General features: G+C 43.1%; 1 protein-coding gene across 2 annotated transcripts in view; it reads right to left on the bottom strand.

Annotated features, from left to right (window-relative positions):
• Positions 1–22,926, bottom strand: part of dhrsx (dehydrogenase/reductase (SDR family) X-linked) — a 136,882-nt gene that overhangs the window by 27,290 nt on the left and 86,666 nt on the right. For both annotated transcript variants that reach the window (XM_060898995.1, XM_060898996.1), the window contains 3 exons: positions 19,157–19,258; positions 11,731–11,938; positions 1,375–1,582 (listed from right to left, as the gene is read on the bottom strand). In XM_060898995.1, coding sequence (XP_060754978.1) covers positions 1,375–1,582; positions 11,731–11,938; positions 19,157–19,258 — 518 coding nt within the window. The remainder of the gene's footprint in view (positions 1–1,374; positions 1,583–11,730; positions 11,939–19,156; positions 19,259–22,926) is intronic.

The following is a 22,926-nucleotide window of genomic DNA, read 5'->3' as shown; positions in this document are numbered from 1 at the left end:
TATAATATATACAGTTGCTGATGTGACAAAGTAACGTATTCTTAAGTATTCTATCAAATTTATATACTAGAAAATAACGAAATATCTTGGTAATTGTAAATATAATAGTCGGTACGCTAAACGGCACAAGAGTCGCCATTTTTAAAAGACCGTGACGTCAGCGCTACCCACTGCACTAGGAGAGAAGCGTGTAATCATGGCGTCGGGCGCATCAAGTGAAAGCGACAGCTCTGTCGAATCATACGAAGAGATCCCGCAAGACACACTGCAAGCAGGCTATGGCTTAGAAGGGTACCAGTTTGAACCTAGGAGAGGTACTCTCGACTCCGGTGATGACGAAAGAAGAGAAGAAAGCTCGAACTCGCTTGGTGTTTTTCAGCGGAAACGAGTGAAAAGACACGTCTGGAGGATCGTTATGCTTTCCATCGGTCCTGTTATTACACCCGAAAGCAACACACTGTGGCATTGTGTAGCCGATCACTTACAATTCATCCTACTTTCCAATTCACACGTGCTATTCCCAACCTCAATGAGCCAACACAACTGGGCACGTGCATACGTCATGAGTGTTACGCAGAGAAAATGAACGTGCATTCTGATCGGATAAAATTAATATCATGGCGGGCTGTTCAAACTGCGGAAATAGTTTGCTCGAGCTACTTTCAAAACACTATAACTTTCCAACCTTAGAACAAAAAACTTTTGTAAGTCTTGAATAAGGTTCGTTAATGTGTTTTATTGTTATATTTACTCTATATGTTGCCCTCTCATCATCTCATCTCATTATCTCTAGCCGCTTTATCCTTCTACAGGGTCGCAGGCAAGCTGGAGCCTATCCCAGCTGACTATGGGCGAGAGGCGGGGTACACCCTGGACAAGTCGCCAGGTCATCACAGGGCTGACACATAGACACAGACAACCATTCACACTCACATTCACACCTACGCTCAATTTAGAGTCACCAGTTAACCTAACCTGCATGTCTTTGGACTGTGGGGGAAACCGGAGCACCCGGAGGAAACCCATGCGGACACGGGGAGAACATGCAAACTCCACACAGAAAGGCCCTCGCCGGCCCCGGGGCTCGAACCCAGGACCTTCTTGCTGTGAGGCGACAGCGCTAACCACTACACCACCGTGCCGCCCTATGTTGCCCTCTGTTCCCCTTTAATAAAAAAAACTAAAATTGGAAGTCTGTGATTTGAATTCAGTAGCTTTCGGTCCACTAAACAAAAATAATTGGGTGTCGGGGAAAATTCTTTTTATGACCTACACTTGAAAAATCTGAAAGGGAGTCTAGCTTTAACGTATGCTAGTTTGCCAATCAGCCACCACTTAAGTGAGAAAATGAGCAGTGAGTTTTCTTCGCCTCACCCTGAAGAGTAGTTTGGCCACAGGTTTTTTAGCCAGCTGAGCTGGAAAACACAGGTTCTGGTACAAGTCCGTGTCCACCATGCCAGGGTCCACAGCGTTAGCCGTTACTGGATCACCTTGAGCCCATAGCCGGTCCTGCAGGTGGTAGGTGAAAAGCACCAGGGCCAGTTTACTCTGAGAGTACGCACCATGGGAACAGTAACACAACCTGAAACAGAGAGAGATAGAAAAACAAAAGTCCACTTTGACTGAATATGTGCGTCATTCTAGAATTCGGGGTACATTTTGCATCTCTTTGTTATTTTCCACAAAAGAAATCTTTATTGAATCGGTTTTGAACAGTAATGCAAATTATGACAAACTTTCACCAATAGCGATGCTTGATGTACATTTTAGACCCAATTTATCCATAAAAAACTAGTGCTGTCAAAGTTAACGCGATAACGCGTTAACGCGATCTCAATTTAACGCGATTAAAAAAAAAAATAGTGCCGTTAACGCAAATTCTGATTTGGCCCTGCGAGTCACCCGTAGTTCCTGTTGAGGCTTGTCGCGCGCTGCTTCAATAAGAGTACGTGTGAGTGATGGAGAAAGGCATAGACATATAAACATCCTCGCCGCCATATTGGATGGGGCAAAGTGGAGATTCTTCAACCGTCTCTGGTATAGCGTCTAGACAGTAGCCGAGAATAAAGATGCCTCATTCATGTGCTGCGTTTAACTGTACCAACAGGTTTACCGTCCAAACGAGATCACATGGGATTACCTTTCACAGGTGAGACTGGAAAAATACTTTTCAATACTGTTCCTTCAGTCTTCAGTTTCCCAGCTCATCTCCACTGGGGGGGTGTAGAGTTATAAGCAGTGAGAATTAGAGAATACAGTGCCACACTATGATGAACATTTTTGAACGCATGATGAATGTTTTTATTTTTGTTATCTGTTTTTTTTCCTTCTTTTATGGCAAATACTTCTCTTCAAAAGAAACTAATGAAGAGTAAAATAAAACATTTTTTTATTTTCACAGTGATATGCACTTTATTTTTCATCCCTTGGTTTTCTCATCTAATATGGAAGTTATGGATGTCAGTGGCTGTGACAAGACGTGTTGTGCTCTGCAATAAAAAAAAAAAAACATTGGTACAAAGCAAGCCCATTCACTTTTTTATGCTGGTAAGAGAATTACAATGGTTTTTCATGTGACAAAAATGTGCGATTAAATTGTGATTAATCGCGAGTTAACTATGGCAGTCGCAACATTAATCGCGATTAAATATTTTAATCGCTTGACAGCACTATAAAAAACATCAACTAAATGACTCCCACCCCTCCCCCCACATTATTGGCTGTCTTCGACTCCTGATTCATCCATTCAACTCGAATAAACAGGAAGTGATTCAGTCTCTGTTTTTTGGGGCTGATTCTCATCTCATCTCATCTCATTATCTGTAGCCGCTTTATCCTTCTACAGGGTCACAGGCAAGCTGGAGCCTATCCCAGCTGACTACGGGCGAAAGGCGGGGTACACCCTGGACAAGTCGCCAGGTCATCACAGGGCTGACACATAGACACAGACAACCATTCACACTCACATTCACACCTACGGTCAATTTAGAGTCACCAGTTAACCTAACCTGCATGTCTTTGGACTGTGGGGGAAACCGGAGCACCCGGAGGAAACCCACGCGGACACGGGGAGAACATGCAAACTCCACACAGAAAGGCCCTCGCCGGCCCCGGGGCTCGAACCCGGACCTTCTTGCTATGAGGCGACAGTGCTAACCACTACACCACCGTGCCCCCCGGGGCTGATTCTATTAACTGTTATAAAATCAATTGCATAGAAAGTCTATTTTCTGTATTATGTGAAATTTCAGTCATAAAAAAAATACTTATCCGTCCCAGTGTTCTTGTCAACTCTGTTATAAAACCGCATAAAATCCACAAAGACTTTTAATAATACGCATGACGCCTGTACTGAGAGATGTCACTTCCTCTGGCGGGAAACTTCAGAAAGGCAGAAATGTTGAGGATACACCAACAGTTCAACAGTCAAATCTGTTATTGTGATATTGGAGTGAATCTCTCGATCGTTTTTTAAAAATAATAATATAACTTAAAATCCATAAAATTCTGTTTTTATACATACCGTGCGGTCGCTAGTTTGAGGTTAGCATGTGGAGTTAAGACACAAAATGGTGGGGAAAATGTCAACACTTATCGTCAGTTCTGTTAATGGATTGCCCAGTTTAGCGATAACAGAGTTGACGGCGACTAACAGGGTCGAGACTTGAAATGTACCCGCAATTATAGAATGGGCCATATAGTAGAAACCCTACGAAACATTCCATGCGGTTTTAGATTGATGGGTTGAAAGTTGAAAAAAATGACAAGACTAGAGCTACTAAGATTCTTCAACCCAACACCATGAGGCTATTCATATCTGGTATCATGCGAAATTAACAGTATAACATTTTCAGGTCTTCTTATTCTTTTGGCTGCTCCTGATTAGGGGTCGCCACAGCGGCTCTTTCATCTCCATTCCTCCCTGTCTTCCGCATTCTTCTCTACCACACCTGCCACTTTCATGTCCTCTCTCCTCACATCCATGTATCTCCTCTTTGGCCTTCCTCGTTTTCGTGTGCCTGGCAGCTCCATCCTCAACGTTCTCCTTCCCACATGCTCTGCATCTCTTCTCAGGATGTGCCCGTACCATCTCAGTCTCATCTCTCTTAGCTTAATTCCCAAGCTCTCCACATGCGCTGTCCCTCTGATGTGCTCGTTCCTTATCCTGTCCAACCTCCCATCACAAACCTTAACATCCTTAACTCCGCCACCTCCAACTTTGCCTCCTGTCTCTTCGTTAAGCGTACCATCTCCAATCCATACATCACAGCTGGTCTCACTACTGTCTTATACATCTTACCTTTCACTTTTGCTGGGACTTTCCTATCACAAATGACTCCCGAAATCCTTCTCCAACTGCTCCACCCTGCCTGCACTCTCTCTCTCACCTCACTATTGCAGCCCCCATTTTCCTGCACAGTTGACCCCAGGTACTTGAATTCACCAACTTTCTTTACGTCTACTCCTTGCATCTTCACTCCACTCTCATCCCCATTCTCATTGATGCACATGTATTCTGTTTTGCTCCTGCTCACCTTCATTCCTCTTCGTTCCAATGCATCCCTCCATCTCTCCAAACCCAGCTCAACCTCCTTTCTACTTTCACCACATATCACAATATCGTCCGCAAACATCGTGTTCCATGGTGACTCTTGCCTCACTTCGTCCATCAAGCTGTCCATCACTATGGCAAACAAGAAAGGACTCAAAGCAGATCCTTGATGGAGTCCCACCTTCACCTTGAACCATTCAGTTGTTCAAACTGCACACCTCACTGCTGTTTCACTGTTCTCATACATGTCTTGCACCGCTCTGATATACTTCTCATTCACTCCACTGTTTCTCATACAATACCATAACTCATCTCTCGGCACTCTATCGTATGCCTTCTCCAGGTCTACAAACACAGCTTTCACTGGCCTTCCTTGTACTTCTCCATTAACATTCTTAAAGCAAAAATTGCATCCGACGTGCTCTTCCTTGGCATAAACCCATACTGCTGTTCACAGATTACTACCTCTCTTCTCAGTCTCACCTCCAATACCCTTTCCCATAGCTTCATGGTGTGGCTCATCAATTTTCTCTCTCTGTAATTACTGCAGCTCTGTACACCTCCCTTATTCTTGTATATTGGGACTAACACACTCTTTCTCCGGCGGCACGGTGGTGTAGTGGTTAGCGCTGTCGCCTCACAGCAAGAAGGTCCGGGTTCGAGCCCCGTGGCCGGCGAGGGCCTTTCTGTGCGGAGTTTGCATGTTCTCCCCGTGTCCGCGTGGGTTTCCTCCGGGTGCTCCGGTTTCCCCCACAGTCCAAAGACATGCAGGTTAGGTTAACTGGTGACTCTAAATTGACCGTAGGTGTGAATGTGAGTGTGAATGGTTGTCTGTGTCTGTGTCAGCCCTGTGATGACCTGGCGACTTGTCCAGGGTGTACCCCGCCTTTCGCCCGTTCTCTAGGATCTTAAACTTATATATATATAATATATATATTATATATTATATATATATATATATATATATATATATATATATATATAAAATACTTTCTTGTTCTCTAGGATCTTAAACAATCTCGTTAGGAACTCCACAGCCAAAACATCTCCAAGCCTCAATCGAGATACCATCTGGTCCGACTGCTTTCCCAGTCTTTATTCTTTTCATGACTGCCCTCACCTCATCCTTACTAACCAACTTTACTTCCTGATTTGCTGTCTCCAACGAATCTGACCTTTTCTCTCTTGGATTCGCTTTCCTCCTTCTTAATACACTCTCTTTGTCTGTCAGCACATTTCCATCTTCCATCACTCTTACCTGCTGTACATCCCTCGCTTCCCTGTTTCTCTGCCTAGCTAGTCTGTACAGGTCTTTCTCTCCTTCTTTGGTCTCCAGTCTTTCATACAACTCCTGGTATGCATCTGCTTTCCTCTTCGCTACCGCTTTTTGCCTTCTGTCTCGTCTCTCTGTATAACTGCCTGCTTTTCTCGTCTCTCTAATCATCCCAATTCTTCTTTGCTAGCCTCTTCTCTTTCATCATTTCCTGCACTTTTTTGTTCCACCACCACGTCTCCTCGTCTTCCTTCCTCCTTCCCGATGACCACCCTAGCACCTTCCTTGCTGCCTCTCTTACTAGTACAGCAGTAGTATTCCAATCTTCTGGCAGACTTCCATTACCACTCAATGCTCGTCTCATTTCTTCCCTAAACTCCTTCTGACCTCTTAATTTCCACCACTTAATCTTCGGCTCCACTATTTTACACTTCCTCTTTTTCCACTTTCAAGCTCATCCTGCACACGACCACTTGATGATGTCTGTTGCGCCAAAACGGAGGAGGAGTATAACATTTTCAGTTAATAAAAAAATATATATATATATTTAACATATTACTAAAGATCTGGCCTCATATCTTATCCAAGGCAAATTCTTCATTTGTTCCCTCTCAGAAACGCCGACTCGTCTATAAACTCAGCCGTCCTTTATTCACGCTCATGCTGCTCCACACACACTTGATGCAGAACACGACAAGTCATTACATGGGTACACAGGGTGCTGCGCTTGCTGAATTTCATTTTCTCCCTCGTCTGTATTTATCGCAGTGTTTGTAGTCGGCTCTTGTGGAAAGCCGGCAAACATTCAGTCAATCGATAGACGCATAAGGCTCAACTGCGCGTCCCGAGTTATAGGCCTTGTGTCCTTGAGCGGCAAGGAATATGAAGCTATAGTGAAGAAAGAAACCTCTTGAATCCAAAAGCAATAAAAACAAGACGAGGGAAGAACAAGCGAATGGAAAACGATACATTCTGAAATGCCAGGTTGCCACTGGCGTCAGTTGTGTCTTGATTAGTTTAGGAAAAATAAAGTGTTTAATATGACACGCAAGGACAAAATCATAGAGGCTGAGCTTTGAGCATTTTTAGTTTGAAGGTAAAATTTCCATCGACTTGCAAATGAGACTAATGATTCTTACTGGGCTGTTTTTTCTGGCTGATAAGATTATTATACAGTGGTGCTTGAAAGTTTGTGAACCCTTTAGAATTTTCTATATTTCTGCATAAACATGACCTAAAACATCATCAGATTTTCACACAAGTCCTAAAAGTAGATAAAGAGAACCCAGTTAAACAAATGAGACAAAAATATTATACTTGGTCATTTATTTATTGAGGAAAATGATCCAATATTACATATCTGTGAGTGGCAAAAGTATGTGAACCTTTGCGTTCAGTATCTGGTGTGACCCCCTTGTGCAGCAATAACTGCAACTAAACGTTTCCGGTAACTGTTGATCAGTCCTGCACACCGGCTTGGAGGAATTTTAGCCCATTCCTCCATACAGAACAGCTTCAACTCTGGGATGTTGGTGGGTTTCCTCACATGAACTGCTCGCTTCAGGTTCTTCCACAACATTTCGATTGGATTAAGGTCAGAACTTTGACTTGGCCATTCCAAAACATTAACTTTATTCTTCTTTAACCATTCTTTGGTAGAACAACTTGTGTGCTTAGGGTCGTTGTCTTGCTGCACGACTCACCTTCTCTTGAGATTCAGTTCATGGACAAATGTCCTGACATTTTCCTTTAGAATTCGCTGGTATAATTCAGAATTCATTGTTCCATCAATGATGGCAAGCTGTCCTGGCCCAGATGCAGCAAAACAGACCCAAACCATGATACTGACACCACCATGTTTCACAGATGGGATAAGGTTCTTATGCTGGAATGCAGTGTTTTCCTTTCTCCAATCATCTCATCTCATTATCTGTAGCCGCTTTATCCTGTTCTACAGGGTTGCAGGCAAGCTGGAGCCTATCCCAGCTGACTACGGGCGAAAAGCAGGGTACACCCTGGACAAGTCGCCAGGTCATCACAGGGCTGATATATAGACACAGACAACTATTCACACTCACATTCACACCTACAGTCAATTTAGAGTCACCAGTTAACCTAACCTGCATGTCTTTGGAAACCGCAGCACCCGGAGGAAACCCACGTGGACACGGGGAGAACATGCAAACTCCGCACAGAAAGGCCCTCACCAGCCACGGGGCTCAAACCCAGACCTTCTTGCTGTGAGGCGACAGCGCTAACCACTACACCACCGTGCCGCCCTTTCTCCAAACATAATGCTTCTCATTTAAACCAAAAGTTCTATTTTGGTCTCATCCCTCCACAAAACATTTTTTCAATAGCCTTCTGGCTTGTCCACATGATCTTTAGCAAACTGCAGATGAGCAGCAGCTTTCTCCTTGCAACCCTGCCATGCACACCATTGTTGTTCAGTGTCCTCCTGATGGTGGACTCATGAACATTAACATTAGCCAATGTGAGAGAGGCCTTCAGTTGCTTAGAAGTTACCCTGGGGTCCTTTGTGACCTCGCCGACTATTACATGCCTTGCTCTTGGAGTGATCTTTGTTGGTCGACCACTCCTGGGGAGGGTAACAATGGTCTTGAATTTCCTCCATTTGTACACAATCTGTCTGACTGTGGATTGGTGGAGTCCAAACTCTTTAGAGATGGTTTTGTAACCTTTTCCAGCCTGATGAGCATCAACAACGCTTTTTCTGAGGTCCTCAGAAATCTCCTTTGTTTGTGCCATGATACACTTCCACAAACATGTGTTGTGAAGATCAGACTTTGATAGATCCCTGTTCTTTAAATAAAACAGGGTGCCCACTCACACCTGATTGTCATCCCATTGATTGAAAACACCTGACTCTAATTTCATCTTCAAATTAACTGCTAATCCTAGAGGTTCACATACTTTTGCCACTCACAGATATGTAATCTTGGATCATTTTCCTCAATAAATAAATGACCAAGTATAATATTTTTGTCTCATTTGTTTAACTGGGTTCTCTTTATCTACTTTTAGGACTTGTGTGAAAATCTGATGATGTTTTAGGTCATATTTATGCAGAAATATAGAAAATTCTAAAGGGTTCACAAACTTTCAAGCACCACTGTAGTAGGAGATGAAAAGGGACAACATGGTATTTTCTTTTTATGTCCATGCACTCATTCACTCATCACCAAATCTCACACTTCGGGAAAAAAAAATTCCTGTAATTCTAAAAGCTGAACAACGGATATAATACGCCTTTCCTTTTTTTCTACAGTGATTAGCTCATCTGTCCATAAAGCCATGAGCTATTGTTATGGCGTGGCGTCCGTCGTCCACACTTCAGTTAAATCGTATCTCATCAGTCAGTTCTCGACGGATTTCCATTCCGATTGTTTTGTATGAAAGAACTCATCACTCTGCACCAAACCTAGTTGTCGTTTTGTCACATTTTTTGCTAACGAGTGACTAATCAGGCTAAATTATTGAATTTGTCCAGGCCTCTCACTAGAATTGTATCTCCTCTCTCATTTCTCATCCGATTCCAGTCCTGATCAATGTTTTGGCTTCCTCTGAGGAACAAAATTTGGTCGTTTGTTTGTCGATTTCCCTGTTGTAAACAATTTGTTTACAACTTTGTTTATTTTCAGTTAAATCATGTCTCCTCCCTCTCAGTTCTCAGTGGATTTCTGTTCTGATTGTTTTATTTGAAAGAACTAGACCTTCTGCACAACACTTGGTCACTGTATTGTCAATTTTTGGTGAACAAATTCGTAATTAGGTCAACTTCATACATTTTCTTCTGACTAGAATTATATCTCCTCTCTCATTTATTATGCAAATTCAGTTTTGGGGCAGATCTTCCTTTGGAGAACAAAATGTAGTCCTTTGTTGATTTTCCTGTTGTAAACAATTTGTCGTCGAGGTTGGTCCTCTCTCATGTTGTCACATTTCAGTTCTGTTTGATGGTTTGGTTGTTCTGATGGCAGGCCAGATGATCTACAACCCCGATTCCAAAAAAGCTGGGACAAAGTACAAATTGTAAATAAAAACGGAATGCAATGATGTGGAAGTTTCAAAATTCCATATTTTATTCAGAATAGAACATAGATGACATATCAAATGTTTAAACTGAGAAAATGTATCATTTAAAGAGAAAAATTAGGTGATTTTAAATTTCATGACAACACATCTCAAAAAAGTTGGGACAAGGCCATGTTTACCACTGTGAGACGTCCCCTTTTCTCTTTACAACAGTCTGTAAACGTCTGGGGACTGAGGAGACAAGTTGCTCAAGTTTAGGGATAGGAATGTTAACCCATTCTTGTCTAATGTAGGATTCTAGTTGCTCAACTGTCTTAGGTCTTGTTTGTCGTATCTTCCATTTTATGATGTGCCAAATGTTTTCTATGGGTGAAAGATCTGGACTGCAGGCTGGCCAGTTCAGTACCCGGACCCTTCTTCTACGCAGCCATGATGCTGTAATTGATGCAGTATGTGGTTTGGCATTGTCATGTTGGAAAATGCAAGGTCTTCCCTGAAAGAGACGTCGTCTGGATGGGAGCATATGTTGCTCTAGAACCTGGATATACCTTTCAGCATTGATGGTGTCTTTCCAGATGTGTAAGCTGCCCATGCCACACGCACTAATGCAACCCCATACCATCAGAGATGCAGGCTTCTGAACTGAGCGCTGATAACTTGGGTCGTCCTTCTCCTCTTTAGTCCGAATGACACGGCGTCCCTGATTTCCATAAAGAACTTCAAATTTTGATTCGTCTGACCACAGAACAGTTTTCCACTTTGCCACAGTCCATTTTAAATGAGCCTTGGCCCAGAGAAGACGTCTGCGCTTCTGGATCATGTTTAGATGCAGCTTCTTCTTTGAACGCGGCTTCTTCTTTGAACTATAGAGTTTTAGCTGGCAACGGCGGATGGCACGGTGAATTGTGTTCACAGATAATGTTCTCTGGAAATATTCCTGAGCCCATTTTGTGATTTCCAATACAGAAGCATGCCTGTTTGTGATGCAGTGCCGTCTAAGGGCCCGAAGATCACGGGCACCCAGTATGGTTTTCCGGCCTTGACCCTTACGCACAGAGATTCTTCCAGATTCTCTGAATCTTTTGATGATATTCTGCACTGTAGATGATGATATGTTCAAACTCTTTGCAATTTTACACTGTCGAACTCCTTTCTGATATTGCTCCACTATTTGTTGGCACAGAATTAGGGGGATTGGTGATCCTCTTCCCATCTTTACTTCTGAGAGCTGCTGCCACTCCAAGATGCTCTTTTTATACCCAGTCATGTTAATGACCTATTGCCAGTTGACCTAATGAGTTGCAATTTGGTCCTCCAGCTGTTCCTTCTTTGTACCTTTAACTTTTCCAGCCTCTTATTGCCCCTGTCCCAACTTTTTTGAGATGTGTTGCTGTCATGAAATTTCAAATGAGCCAATATTTGGCATGAAATTTCAAAATGTCTCACTTTCGACATTTGATATGTTGTCTATGTTCTATTATGAATACAATATCAGTTTTTGAGATTTGTAAATTATTGCATTCCGTTTTTGTTTACAATTTGTACTTTGTCCCAACTTTTTTGGAATCGGGGTTGTACTACGTCCTTGACGTTCTGGTTTCTAAACCTTTTACAGGTTATACAAGAGCATTCCATGATCCAAGTAAATAAGGCTGTCACATGACTGTTAAACATCAAATGGCGTATTTTTTCCCCACTGAAAGAAACAGTGAATTTCATGTGGTCTTTGTAATTTCAGTTTCTTAACAAAATAATCTTGGTGCGGTAAATGTTAGTTTCATAAATGTCATTCGTACAATAGTAAGCAAATATGACTTGTGCTCAGTTTGAGAATTAAAGCTTGCATTACCTGCCCTGCAGGTCGTTTAGGTCAAGTCTTCCTCCATAATGAGTAGCTGAGGACACCGTGATGACGCGGGAGCACCTCCCATTCTGCCCAGACTCTCTCAGCACATCAAGCAGCAAGTTGGTCAACAAGAAGTGACCCAAATAATTCAGTCCGAAGTGCAACTCAAATCCGTCCTCGGTCTTCCTTTCCGGGACCAGCATAACACCGGCTAGAGGTGTTTAAAATACAGAAGGAAAAAAAAAAAAGCTCAAGTATTATCTCAGAAAAGCATAAAATTATCAAGTGCATTATGAGTAGCTGGAGCATAGAGCGCTATTCTTTTTCATCGATCATTTTATACACAGAAAATGTTGGTTATACAGTATATATTTGCAGGGGATTTGCCATAATAGACTTTAAAGCTATAATAAGCAGCCTGAACACAAATGACGTGGCAAACTACATTACCAGCACAGATTTTGAGCTACAGGAGGGAAAGAGCCTCTAGACTCAAGTGGCTGTAAAAATGTCTGTCAGATTATCAGATGATACCAAAGAGGGCATCCGAGGAGGACGAGGAGGGGAGGGGTCAGATATCTCTGGGAGATTGTTGCACTCACCCTCTCATGTCATTGACCCATTTAGCACTTCCACAAGGACACTTGGGCCAATTGCTGAGGCTGAAGTGCTTGTCCAAAGAAAAAATATATATATATGTTTAAAAAAAACAAAAAAAACCCCACAGTAAATACTGCAACTTTCCCCGAAATACCATTTTCCCAACAGAAAAAGGGATTAGGCGGCACGGTGGTGTAGTGGTTAGCGCTGTCGCCTCACAGCAAGAAGGTCCGGGTTCGAGCCCCGTGGCCGGCGAGGGCCTTTCTGTGTGGAGTTTGCATGTTCTCCCCGTGTCCGCGTGGGTTTCCTCCGGGTGCTCCGGTTTCCCCCACAGTCCAAAGACATGCAGGATAGGTTAACTGGTGACTCTAAATTGACCGTAGGTGTGAATGTGAGTGTGAATGGTTGTCTGTGTCTATGTGTCAGCCCTGTGATGACCTGGCGACTTGTCCAGGGTGTACCCCGCCTTTCGCCCGTAGTCAGCTGGGATAGGCTCCAGCTTGCCTGTGACCCTGTATAACAGGATGAAGCGGCTAGAGATAACGAGAGAAAAAGGGATTAAACTACAACTACCATTGCTGGTCACTGTGGTGAGACCCTTAAATGTTACGTCCTTTAAATACACTTCAAACATGACTACAGCCAAAGCCCTGGGACTTCTGGTTCCTGAGAAACAAGTCCCCTGAAGCTCCAAATCGCAAATCTCTGGAATCGTCAACATTTGAAGTGTTAATAATAATAAATTATTATTATGCTCATTAATATGCGTCAAACCTGGCCCCAAAGTCCTGCGTCCTATGGTTCCTGAGAAATGAGCCCCCAGGTGCCCCTATCTCATGGTATCTCCATGTGCCACAATGGACATGGACAAAATTTCAAGTGATAATACCTCAAGAAATTAAAATGCTTCGAAAGAGACTGGGACTGAAACCGAATTTAAACGCAGCAGTTGCCCTGAAGGTCTAATTACGTCCATGATGATTCCCCCCCCACTCCAATTTGATCACCTGCCAATTCCCATCCACCTGCTGGCTCTCCCATTGTCAAACAACAGCTATCAACTCCGGAGGGTGAAGGTTAACACGTGTTTCCAAACACATCTGCAGACATGAGCTCACAGATGCCTATGATTGGCTATTGTTGCTGTGATTCAAAAAAAAAAAAAGTTGAAGTGCCAGGACTTGATCTTCCCAGGCAGTCTCCCGTCCCAGGGCCTTAAGGTGCATTGGGTAGCGCCAATCTCAGTTTCTGTAGCCTTCAGCCTCTTGTCTATGTAGTGGGGGCCTAGTCCTCTGGTAACCACGAGAGTTTGACTTGCGTCGCAATATAGATGTGAGTGGGATCTTGCCAGACAGCAGTAGGTACCATTTTTATGATGGTCTTTGGTATGACCCAACCATGAGTAGAACTTGAGATCTCCCGATTAAGAGGTGGACACACTAACCACTAGGCTAGCTCGCGGTGTTGCTGTGATTGACGGGATAAAACATGGCCAATTTTGCGATCTTGGCTCCCAGATGCAAATGGCTGTGGCATCTTAGGGATTTTAACTCGCAAATCAGTTGACCACAGGGTCAACCCTTTTCTGTTACACCACGCAGAAACCACTTGGGAGTTTTAAAGGTATATGACATTCGCTTTCCTTGGTAAAAGAGATGTACCAAAGTACAAGAGATGTAACCTTGAGACAACCATCCCAATGAGAACAACCAATATACCTTTTATTCAGTGTACCTTTCTCTGAAAACCTATTTATGGCTTTCTTCACTCGGTTATGATGCAGTAAAAGGGTGTCAAGATCGCAGCAGGCCACATTCACCGAGACCCAAACCTTCCTGCTTGCTGGAAACCACCTTGTTCAAGGTTCCATTATGAACAGTGAGTGTGGGATAATTTGACACAGGGGAGAAGTCATTATGGCATGGAAATAAACTGCTTAATCCGTGCCAAAGATCAAGCTCCCCTCCTCCACCCCCAACTGTCTTTGTGTACAACCTATTCTCAGGAAAGAGCATCCGCTTCACAACATACGCTCTATTATAATTGTGCTCTTCAGAGAATTACCGCTTGGCTCCCTTGAGCACACGGTAATCAGGATTACAGCAGCGCTCTGTCCAATGATGTATTTAAAACCAAAATGAAGACTAAGCTTTATGCTCTTTTTAATTACACAAAGAGCTGTCGGTTCAGACGCGATGATACACCTGTGCAAAAATAAATCTAGTCTTTTTGGAGCTCGCAAGAAAAAAAAAAAAAATCATCGGCATCCAGTATCTGGTTAAAATGCCTACCAATATCACCTGCCACTTATGAGGCTCTCAGGGGTCAAGCGGTGACCTTTCTGCATCATTAGACCCTCAATGGGGTGGTACAGATGTGTTTGTCCTTCAACTGTTATCAGCAGGAAGGGACGTGTGCCGGGAAGGCAGTGACAGAGGGCGAGAGAGAGAAAGAGAGAGAGAGTGCGTGTGAATTATTAATTCTCCCCTGTTTGAGACAGGACGGAGTGTGACTGTTCCTGTCGTCTGCGACACTCCCTGGGGAGGGCTGCTAAATAGGAGCCATCTAGTTAAAAACAAACGACCCCTAAGGCCCCGAGGACCTGGATCAGATGCTTTAAAAAAAAAAAAAAATTACACACGAGAGCTGCATTTCTCCTGAAAGCGCCAGGGTGGACAGTTCTTAATTGTGATTCTTGCTAATTTTGAAAAGCTTTGGCACAGTTTCTGAAAGAACTCCACAGGCACTCTGGACAAGAACGCTCTATTCAGACTGAAGGGTTAGAAGTTGCCCTGGGGTTTACATCTGGGCTTTTGGCATGAGGTTGTGAAGGTCTTAAAGTCAACTGAAAGATTTTTTTTTCTTTTTTTATATGTATATTAAAATAGCTAGACGTGCTGCTTTTACAAAAAAAAAAACCCATACAAGTGGAAAAAAAGACAGACGTACCTACACCCTTCCTCTTGTCAAGAAATTACATTTAAGGTACACTCATTGATTCCACAATGGTTCTTTGGATGGCTCTAGATTTCTAAAAGGGTACGGTTACCTGGAACCATTTCCGAAACCATTTGTTCATGGGTTCTAAACTAAAAGGATAAAGGGTTTGCCTAAAAGGACAAATCAAATAACCTACAGTGTCTTGCAAAAGTATTCATCCCCCTTGGTGTTTGTCCTGTTTTCTTGCATTACAAGCTGGAATTAAAATGGATTTTTTTTTTTTTTTTTTTGGGGGGGGGGGGGGGTTAGCACCAGTTGATTTACACAACATGCCTACCACTTTAAAGATGCAATCAAAGTTTCACATGATGTCTAAACAAATCAACCTCTTCTGGAAGGACAGGAAAGAATATGGCACCCACTACAAACCTGACAAGAGAAGGCCGACCATCAAAACTCACAGACCGGGCAAGAAGGGCATTAATCAGAGATGCAACAAAGACACCAAAAGATAACACTGAAGGAGCTGCAAAGATCCACAGCGGAGATGGGAGTTTCTGTCCATAGGACCACTTTAAGCCGTACACTCCACGGAGTGGGGCTTTATGGAAAAGTGGCCAGAAAAGAGTCATTGCTTAAAGAAAAAAATAAAAATAAGAACACACGTTTGGAGTTGGGCGGCACGGTGGTGTAGTGGTTAGCGCTGTCGCCTCACAGCAAGAAGGTCCTGGGTTCGAGCCCCGGGGCCGGTGAGGGCCTTTCTGTGCGGAGTTTGCATGTTCTCCCCGTGTCCGCGTGGGTTTCCTCCGGGTGCTCCGGTTTCCCCCACAGTCCAAAGACATGCAGGTTAGGTTAACTGGTGACTCTAAATTGACCGTAGGTGTGAATGTGAGTGTGAATGGTTGTCTGTGTCTATGTGTCAGCCCTGTGATGACCTGGCGACTTGTCCAGGGTGTACCCCGCCTTTCGCCCGTAGTCAGCTGGGATAGGCTCCAGCTTGCCTGCGACCCTGTAGAAGGATAAAGCGGCTAGAGATAATGTGATGTGTGATGTGATATGTGACGTTTGGAGTTTGCCCAACAGCATGTGGCAGACTCCCCAAACACATGAAAGAAAATTCTCTGGTCAGATGAGACTAAAATTGAACTTTTTGGTCATCATGGGAAATGCCATGTGTGGCGCAAACCCAACACCCTGAGAACACCATTCCGACAGTGAAGCATGGTGGTGGCAGCATCATGCTGTGGGGATGTTTTTCGTCTGCAGGGACAGGAAAGCTGGTCAGGACTGAAGGAAAGATGGATGGCACTAAATACAGGGCAATTCTGGAGGAAATGACCAGGACAATGACCCTAAACATGGGACACAGGAGTGGTTTAAAGGGAAATATTGAAATGTCTTGGAATGGCCTAGTCAAAGCCCAGACCTCAATCCAGTTGAGAATCTGTGGCATAACTTGAAGATTGCTGTACACCATGGTACAGGTTGGAGTTGGAGCAGTTTTGCCTTGAAGAATGGGCAAAAATCCCAGTGGCTAGATGTGCTAAGCTAATAGAGACACACCTCAAGAGACTTGCAGCTGTAATTGTAGCAAAAGGTGGCTCGACAAAGTACTGACTTTGGGGAGGGACAAACACCAAGGGGGATCAATACTTTTCCAAGATACTGTATTTAGGGTGCACAAAAAAAAACCCACACAACACTACTATACCAAAACTAGTTTCCTTTTCCCACATCAACCACTGCTGCATGATCTTCATTTGCATACTGGAATGTGATTGGCTCTTATACATTATGATGCAATAATTTAAGGAATGTAGGAAAATCATTGCAGTTTATAACTTGACCTTCTGTGCATAATGCCGAATGAGCAAGCCCGAGGTAAGAGTCTTCTTATCTCAGAAGACATGAAGAAGAAACCTCGAGAGGAAACAGATGCAAAAGGGAACCTTTCCTCTTCTGGGTGACAACAGATAGTGCTGCTATAAATCACTCCAGTATAATGGGTGGAGAAGAGTAAAGATAAGTTCAGGGTGACTGTACGTGGTGGTGGTGGTGCTTGCATACATTTCATTTGAGTGCTGAGCGTTATAGTTTTTTTTTTTTTTGGGGGGGGGCTAAGTATAGAAAAGATAACAATAATATAAAGTACATTAAAAGCTCTTTTAGTTTGTTCTTCTTCAAGGAATGCCCTTCAAGGTTCTTTGAAAAACCTTACGGCATTGGATTTTTTTCTTACACTAAAGGGTCCAAGTACAACTTCTTAAGAAATCTAAAGAATACCTGAAGTTTGGTAGTGAAAACCAGGCCATAGTTTCCAATTCTTGGGTTTCAGTCACGTGACTTTTCTTAGCGATTTCACTTCCGGTAAAACAGCTGGTGGTCTAGCAAACCAAAACGGCTGCCGTAGTGCAAACAACTAGCGATAACTTATCAGAGTACGCTCGTAATCTAGAAGCCACTGCTGGCTTTAGATATATTCAGAAGGTTGGTATGTGCAATGGAATCGACCCCTACAGTCTGGGAAAGAAGGATTTGTCATACGATCTCGAAAACTACCCTTCAGTCGAGTTCCCCGACATCTCGAACTATCTGGTGTTGCAGACGTCCTTCTACACCGCAAAACACATGAAAGCGTGGAAGAGTATGGAGGCTTACGACTTTTTTGTACGTGGCTGGGTAAAGGACCTCGCTATCAAGTCGCTGCCGAATGAATCCTGTTTTGTTTTTGCCCGTGTAAGTATGGTTTTTTTTAAAGCTTTTCAGTCGCATCTTTACTGTACAACGAAGCGCAGCAAGTTGAAGTGTAAACAAACAACAGTTGGCTTGATTCTCACTTGTGTTGGCTCTTATCTCTCAGCTAAATCATTCACAAAGATCATCAGAAACCCCTTTAAAGACCTGGATCTTAGTTAAACAAGACGGAGAAGTGATCACGGCGCATTGTAACTGTACGGCTGGGGAAGAATTTTGTCGCGACCTTCATGCATATGGACCTTGTGAGGAGTAAACAAAGAAACAGCTGGGGACTTTAGCGCTTCGTGACCAAAAAAAAGTACCGTAAAATAACGACACACAGCAAGAAAAGTACTTGGAAAACACTAAGGACAGAGCTGAGAGGGAAATACAAACCTTTCACCAAGTCATCACTGCAAACTCGAGCGTGCTTCGACTCGGCTCCCTTCGATTTCAGTGAGAGGTTCAAAAGCCACCTTTCTCAACATCTTTTTGTGAAATCCTGTGTTCGTTCACCATTTTTTACTAGTTCACGGTGAACCCTGAAGAAACTTTTATCAGTTTCACGGTTTGATTGATTCGAACAACCTAAAACACCACAAGCATAAGGCATTTTTCATGCGAGCAATGCACCTTCTCCGTACAAACGCTTTGTCAACTGAGCTTTGGTAGACCACCAGCTAAAGGTTTGAATAACTAATGAGGCGGATGTGACGTCACGTGAAACCCAAGAATATGATGAACACAAGCAAGCACCAAAACATTTTGGCCCAAAATCTTGCCAAGCACATTGATGATCCAGTCTGATTCATCTGTTTAATACTAAAGCTAAACTTCTAAAGCAAACCAAAAAAAAAAAAAATTGATCGAGCACTGTTAAGCCTTCTTCAGTTTGATCTTCTGTGGAAACTTCCAAGGAACTTCCAAGTAAGTTGGAAAGTTCCCTTCGGCAATTTGCGAGTCCTTCCAGTCTTTCAAGTTTGTCCTTCTGAAGAAGCACTGAAAGGTTCTCGACAGTCTTTGGTTTGAAAAATAAACTTTACTTGGAAAATTATATGAAGGAAAACCCCAAGAACCCTTAAGCAACTCTTTTCCCCGAAAAGTGTAGCTGCTCTTTATTTATGATGCCGAGTGATCCATGAGGGCTACGTACCGTTATTGACGAGAGTGTGCAGAGGCAGGCCCCTGGCTTTAAATCTCTGCACAAACCGTCGCACGGACTTCAAGGAGGCCAAGTCCAGGTACATGAACTCCACTGCAAACAGAAGTGCAAACACAAGATCATTACTAATGCAACTGGATCCAACCATCAATCATTTAAATCAATACAGTGCCATTTATTCTACAGGCTTACAAAGAGCTCAAACAGAATGGCTTAGTGTCACGACTTCCATCTCAACAAGAAAGCATTCGTGCCATTTAACACTGCTCTCATCAGCTGACTGAGAACTTCTTTTTTTTAAATTCTATCCGCATTCACTGGATATGAGCAACCGTGCGCTCTGATTGGCTACTCTACAACTAGGATATCAGCTCATATACCGCGTGTAGAGAAATAAAAATGGCGGCGCGTGTTGCTGAACCAACCGAGGACAAAATAAAAACTCTACTTGAAAACAAAACCCCAAAAATAAAAAAAAATAAAAAAGAAATGGAATGAAAGTATTTGATGGTAAGAACATATCTTCATCTCATCTCATCTCATTATCTGTAGCCGCTTTATCCTTCTACAGGGTCGCAGGCAAGCTGGAGCCTATCCCAGCTGACTACGGGCGAAAGGCGGGGTACACCCTGGACAAGTCGCCAGGTCATCACAGGGCTGACACATAGACACAGACAACCATTCACACTCACATTCACACCTACGGTCAATTTAGAGTCACCAGTTAACCTAACCTGCATGTCTTTGGACTGTGGGGGAAACCGGAGCACCCGGAGGAAACCCACGCGGACACGGGGAGAACATGCAAACTCCGCACAGAAAGGCCCTCGCCGGCCACGGGGCTCGAACCCGGACCTTCTTGCTGTGAGGCGACAGCGCTAACCACTACACCACCGTGCCGCAGAACATATCTTTTTTTTTTTAAATTAAGAATTATTATCGCATTTTTTCACAAATTGCTCCTCTCATTTCGCCAGTTTGTTTACATTCTTCATCTTCAAGCATTAAAATTTGTTGAATTTTTTTTTTTTAAGACTGGTTCAAAAGCCCAAAGAAGTTTGAAAATTACAGAACCGAAATATCCAAGAAAGAATTAAATAAACGTCTAAAGCTGTTCTCTACCTCGGCACAACAGCAAGACGGCACTTTCTACAAGCACCTGTCTTCAACTTCCATAATTGTAATGTTAACATCTTCAACTCTTCTTAAATCGATCGATGAACTTTGAACACTTTCACGGCTTTTCGAAAGTTTGAAGCAGGCTTGCAGTACTCGAGTCCGACTCGTGACTTGACTTGGACTCTGACTCGTACATTAACTGCATTCAGACTTGTAAATTGGAGACGAGGACTCGGATTTTTTTCTTTTTTTTGTAACGTCATAATAATTTGGCACAAGATATTTATACCTACACTAATTTTTATACTAATTTTGTACAACAGAATGCACATTCACCTGTTCATACGTCATGTTCAGGAACAAACTAACGTTAACGGTGCTAAAATGCCTGTAGAGACGCCCCTAGGATTGTCCGCTTTGCTTATACAGACTTCTGGTGCAGTGGGAAAAAATGCACTGCGATGTGTTCCATATGTAGAAGAACTATCGAGGAGACGACGGGGACAACCTCGAACTTCAATCGTCATTTGGTAAGACTCCACCCAGAGAAGGAAGTGGCACGCTATGTTCATTGCTCTGTTGATAGTGGGTGGGGCTTGCTTGTTGAGCGATGAACTAGCTAGTGTTAACCCTCTCTCATGTTATTTGCCCTGTTGATAGTGGGCGGGGCTTGCTGAGCGATGAACAAGCTTTTTATCTGTAGCCTGTTAACTAAAATGGGGCAGTCAGGCAGTAACGTTAGTCCAACACAGTAGCAGAGACGCTCTCACATAAAAACAGCAACAGCCACCGTCAAATGGTGCGGATGGAGTCTTGTTCTCGGACTTGACCCAAAAATTTTCTTCAATGACTTGGACTCGAGGTTTATTGACTCGACTACAACACTGCTTTGAAGCTTAATTTTTTTTTTCACCGAAATGTGTTTTCATTAATCGACTGTTGATGTAAATCTTGTCAAATTTGAATATTTTACGACTCACGTATGCAATTAGTCACGTGTCTGCTAAGTGGAAATGAATGATTTTGTTGGATGTTTTCTATGAAGTTTTTATTTATCGAATTTGCAAAAAGTAAAAATGCTCCGTTTCTCAAAATCCAGTGAATGTGGATCGAATAAAACAGCTATTCCATTCATTCAATCTCGTCGTACATGGCTTATAGCCGACTCGGTGCTACGCCTCGATTTCGTGGAATAATTGTTAAGTATATTTATTTAAATATTGGGGGAAACAGAGATGGCAAGTTTAAACTCAAAGACAAAATAGCAAACTGGAAGTGAGATGCAAGACTAGGAAGAAAGACTCCAGAAAGAAAGTTGTTCCCATCAAAACCAAATTAGCATTCCCGTATACCTCCACCTTCATGCAGATACCCAACAGCGTATATACAGGTCCTTCTCAAAAAATTAGCATATTGTGATAAAGTTCATTATTTTCTGTAATGTACTCATAAACAGACTTTAATATATTTTAGATTCATTACACACAACTGAAGTAGTTCAAGCCTTTTATTGTTTTAATATTGATGATTTTGGCAAAAAAGTAAAGGAAAACCAAAAATCCCTATCTCAAAAAATTAGCATATTTCATCTGACCAATAAAAAAAAAAAAAAAAAAAAAAAAGTGTTTTTAATACAAAAAAAGTCAACCTTCAAATAATTATGTTCAGTTATGCACTCAATACTTGGTCGGGAATCCTTTGGCAGAAATGACTGCTTCAATGCGACGTGGCATGGAGGCGATCAGCCTGTGGCACTGCTGAGGTGTTATGGATGCCCAGGATGCTTCGATAGCGGCCTTAAGCTCATCCAGTGTTGGGTCTGGTGTCTCTCAACTTCCTCTTCACAATACCCCACAGATTCTCTATGGGGTTGAGGTCAGGAGAGTTGGCAGGCCAATTGAGCACAGTAATACCATGGTCAGTAAACCATTTACCAGTGGTTTTGGCACTGTGAGCAGGTGCCAGGTCGTGCTGAAAAATGAAATCTTCATCTCCATAAAGCTTTTCAGCAGATGGAAGCACCAAAATCTCCTGATAGCTAGCTGCATTAACCCTGCCTTTGATAAAACACAGTGGACCAACACCAGCAGCTGACATGGCACCCCAGACCATCACTGACTGTGGGTACTTGACATTGGACTTCAGGCATTTTGGCATTTCCTTCTCCCCAGTCTTCCTCCAGACTCTGGCACCTTGATTTCCGAATGACATGCAAAATTTGCTTTCATCCAAAAAAAGTACTTTGGACCACTGAGCAACAGTCCAGTGCTGCTTCTCTGTAGCCCATTTCCTGCACACGCCTGTGCACGGTGGCTCTGGATGTTTCTACTCCAGACTCAGTCCACTGCTTCCACAGGTCCCCCAAGGTCTGGAATCGGCCATTCTCCACAATCTTCCTCAGGGTCCGGTCACCTCTTCTGGTTGTGCAGCGTTTTCTGCCACACTTTTTCCTTCCCACAGACGTCCCACTGAGGTGCCTTGATACAGCACTCTGGGAACAGCCTATTCGCTCAGAGATTTCTTTCTGTGTCTTACCCTCTTGCTTGAGGGTGTCAATGATGACCTTCTGGACAGCAGTCAGGTCGGCAGTCTTACCCATGATTGCGGTTTTGAGTAATGAACCAGACTGGGAGTTTTTAAAA

This window comes from Neoarius graeffei, chromosome 18 (assembly GCF_027579695.1).
Source record: "Neoarius graeffei isolate fNeoGra1 chromosome 18, fNeoGra1.pri, whole genome shotgun sequence".
NCBI lineage: Eukaryota > Metazoa > Chordata > Actinopteri > Siluriformes > Ariidae > Neoarius > Neoarius graeffei.
Note: the sequence above shows the minus strand (reverse complement) of the source record. Positions and strands in the feature narration are given on the sequence as shown.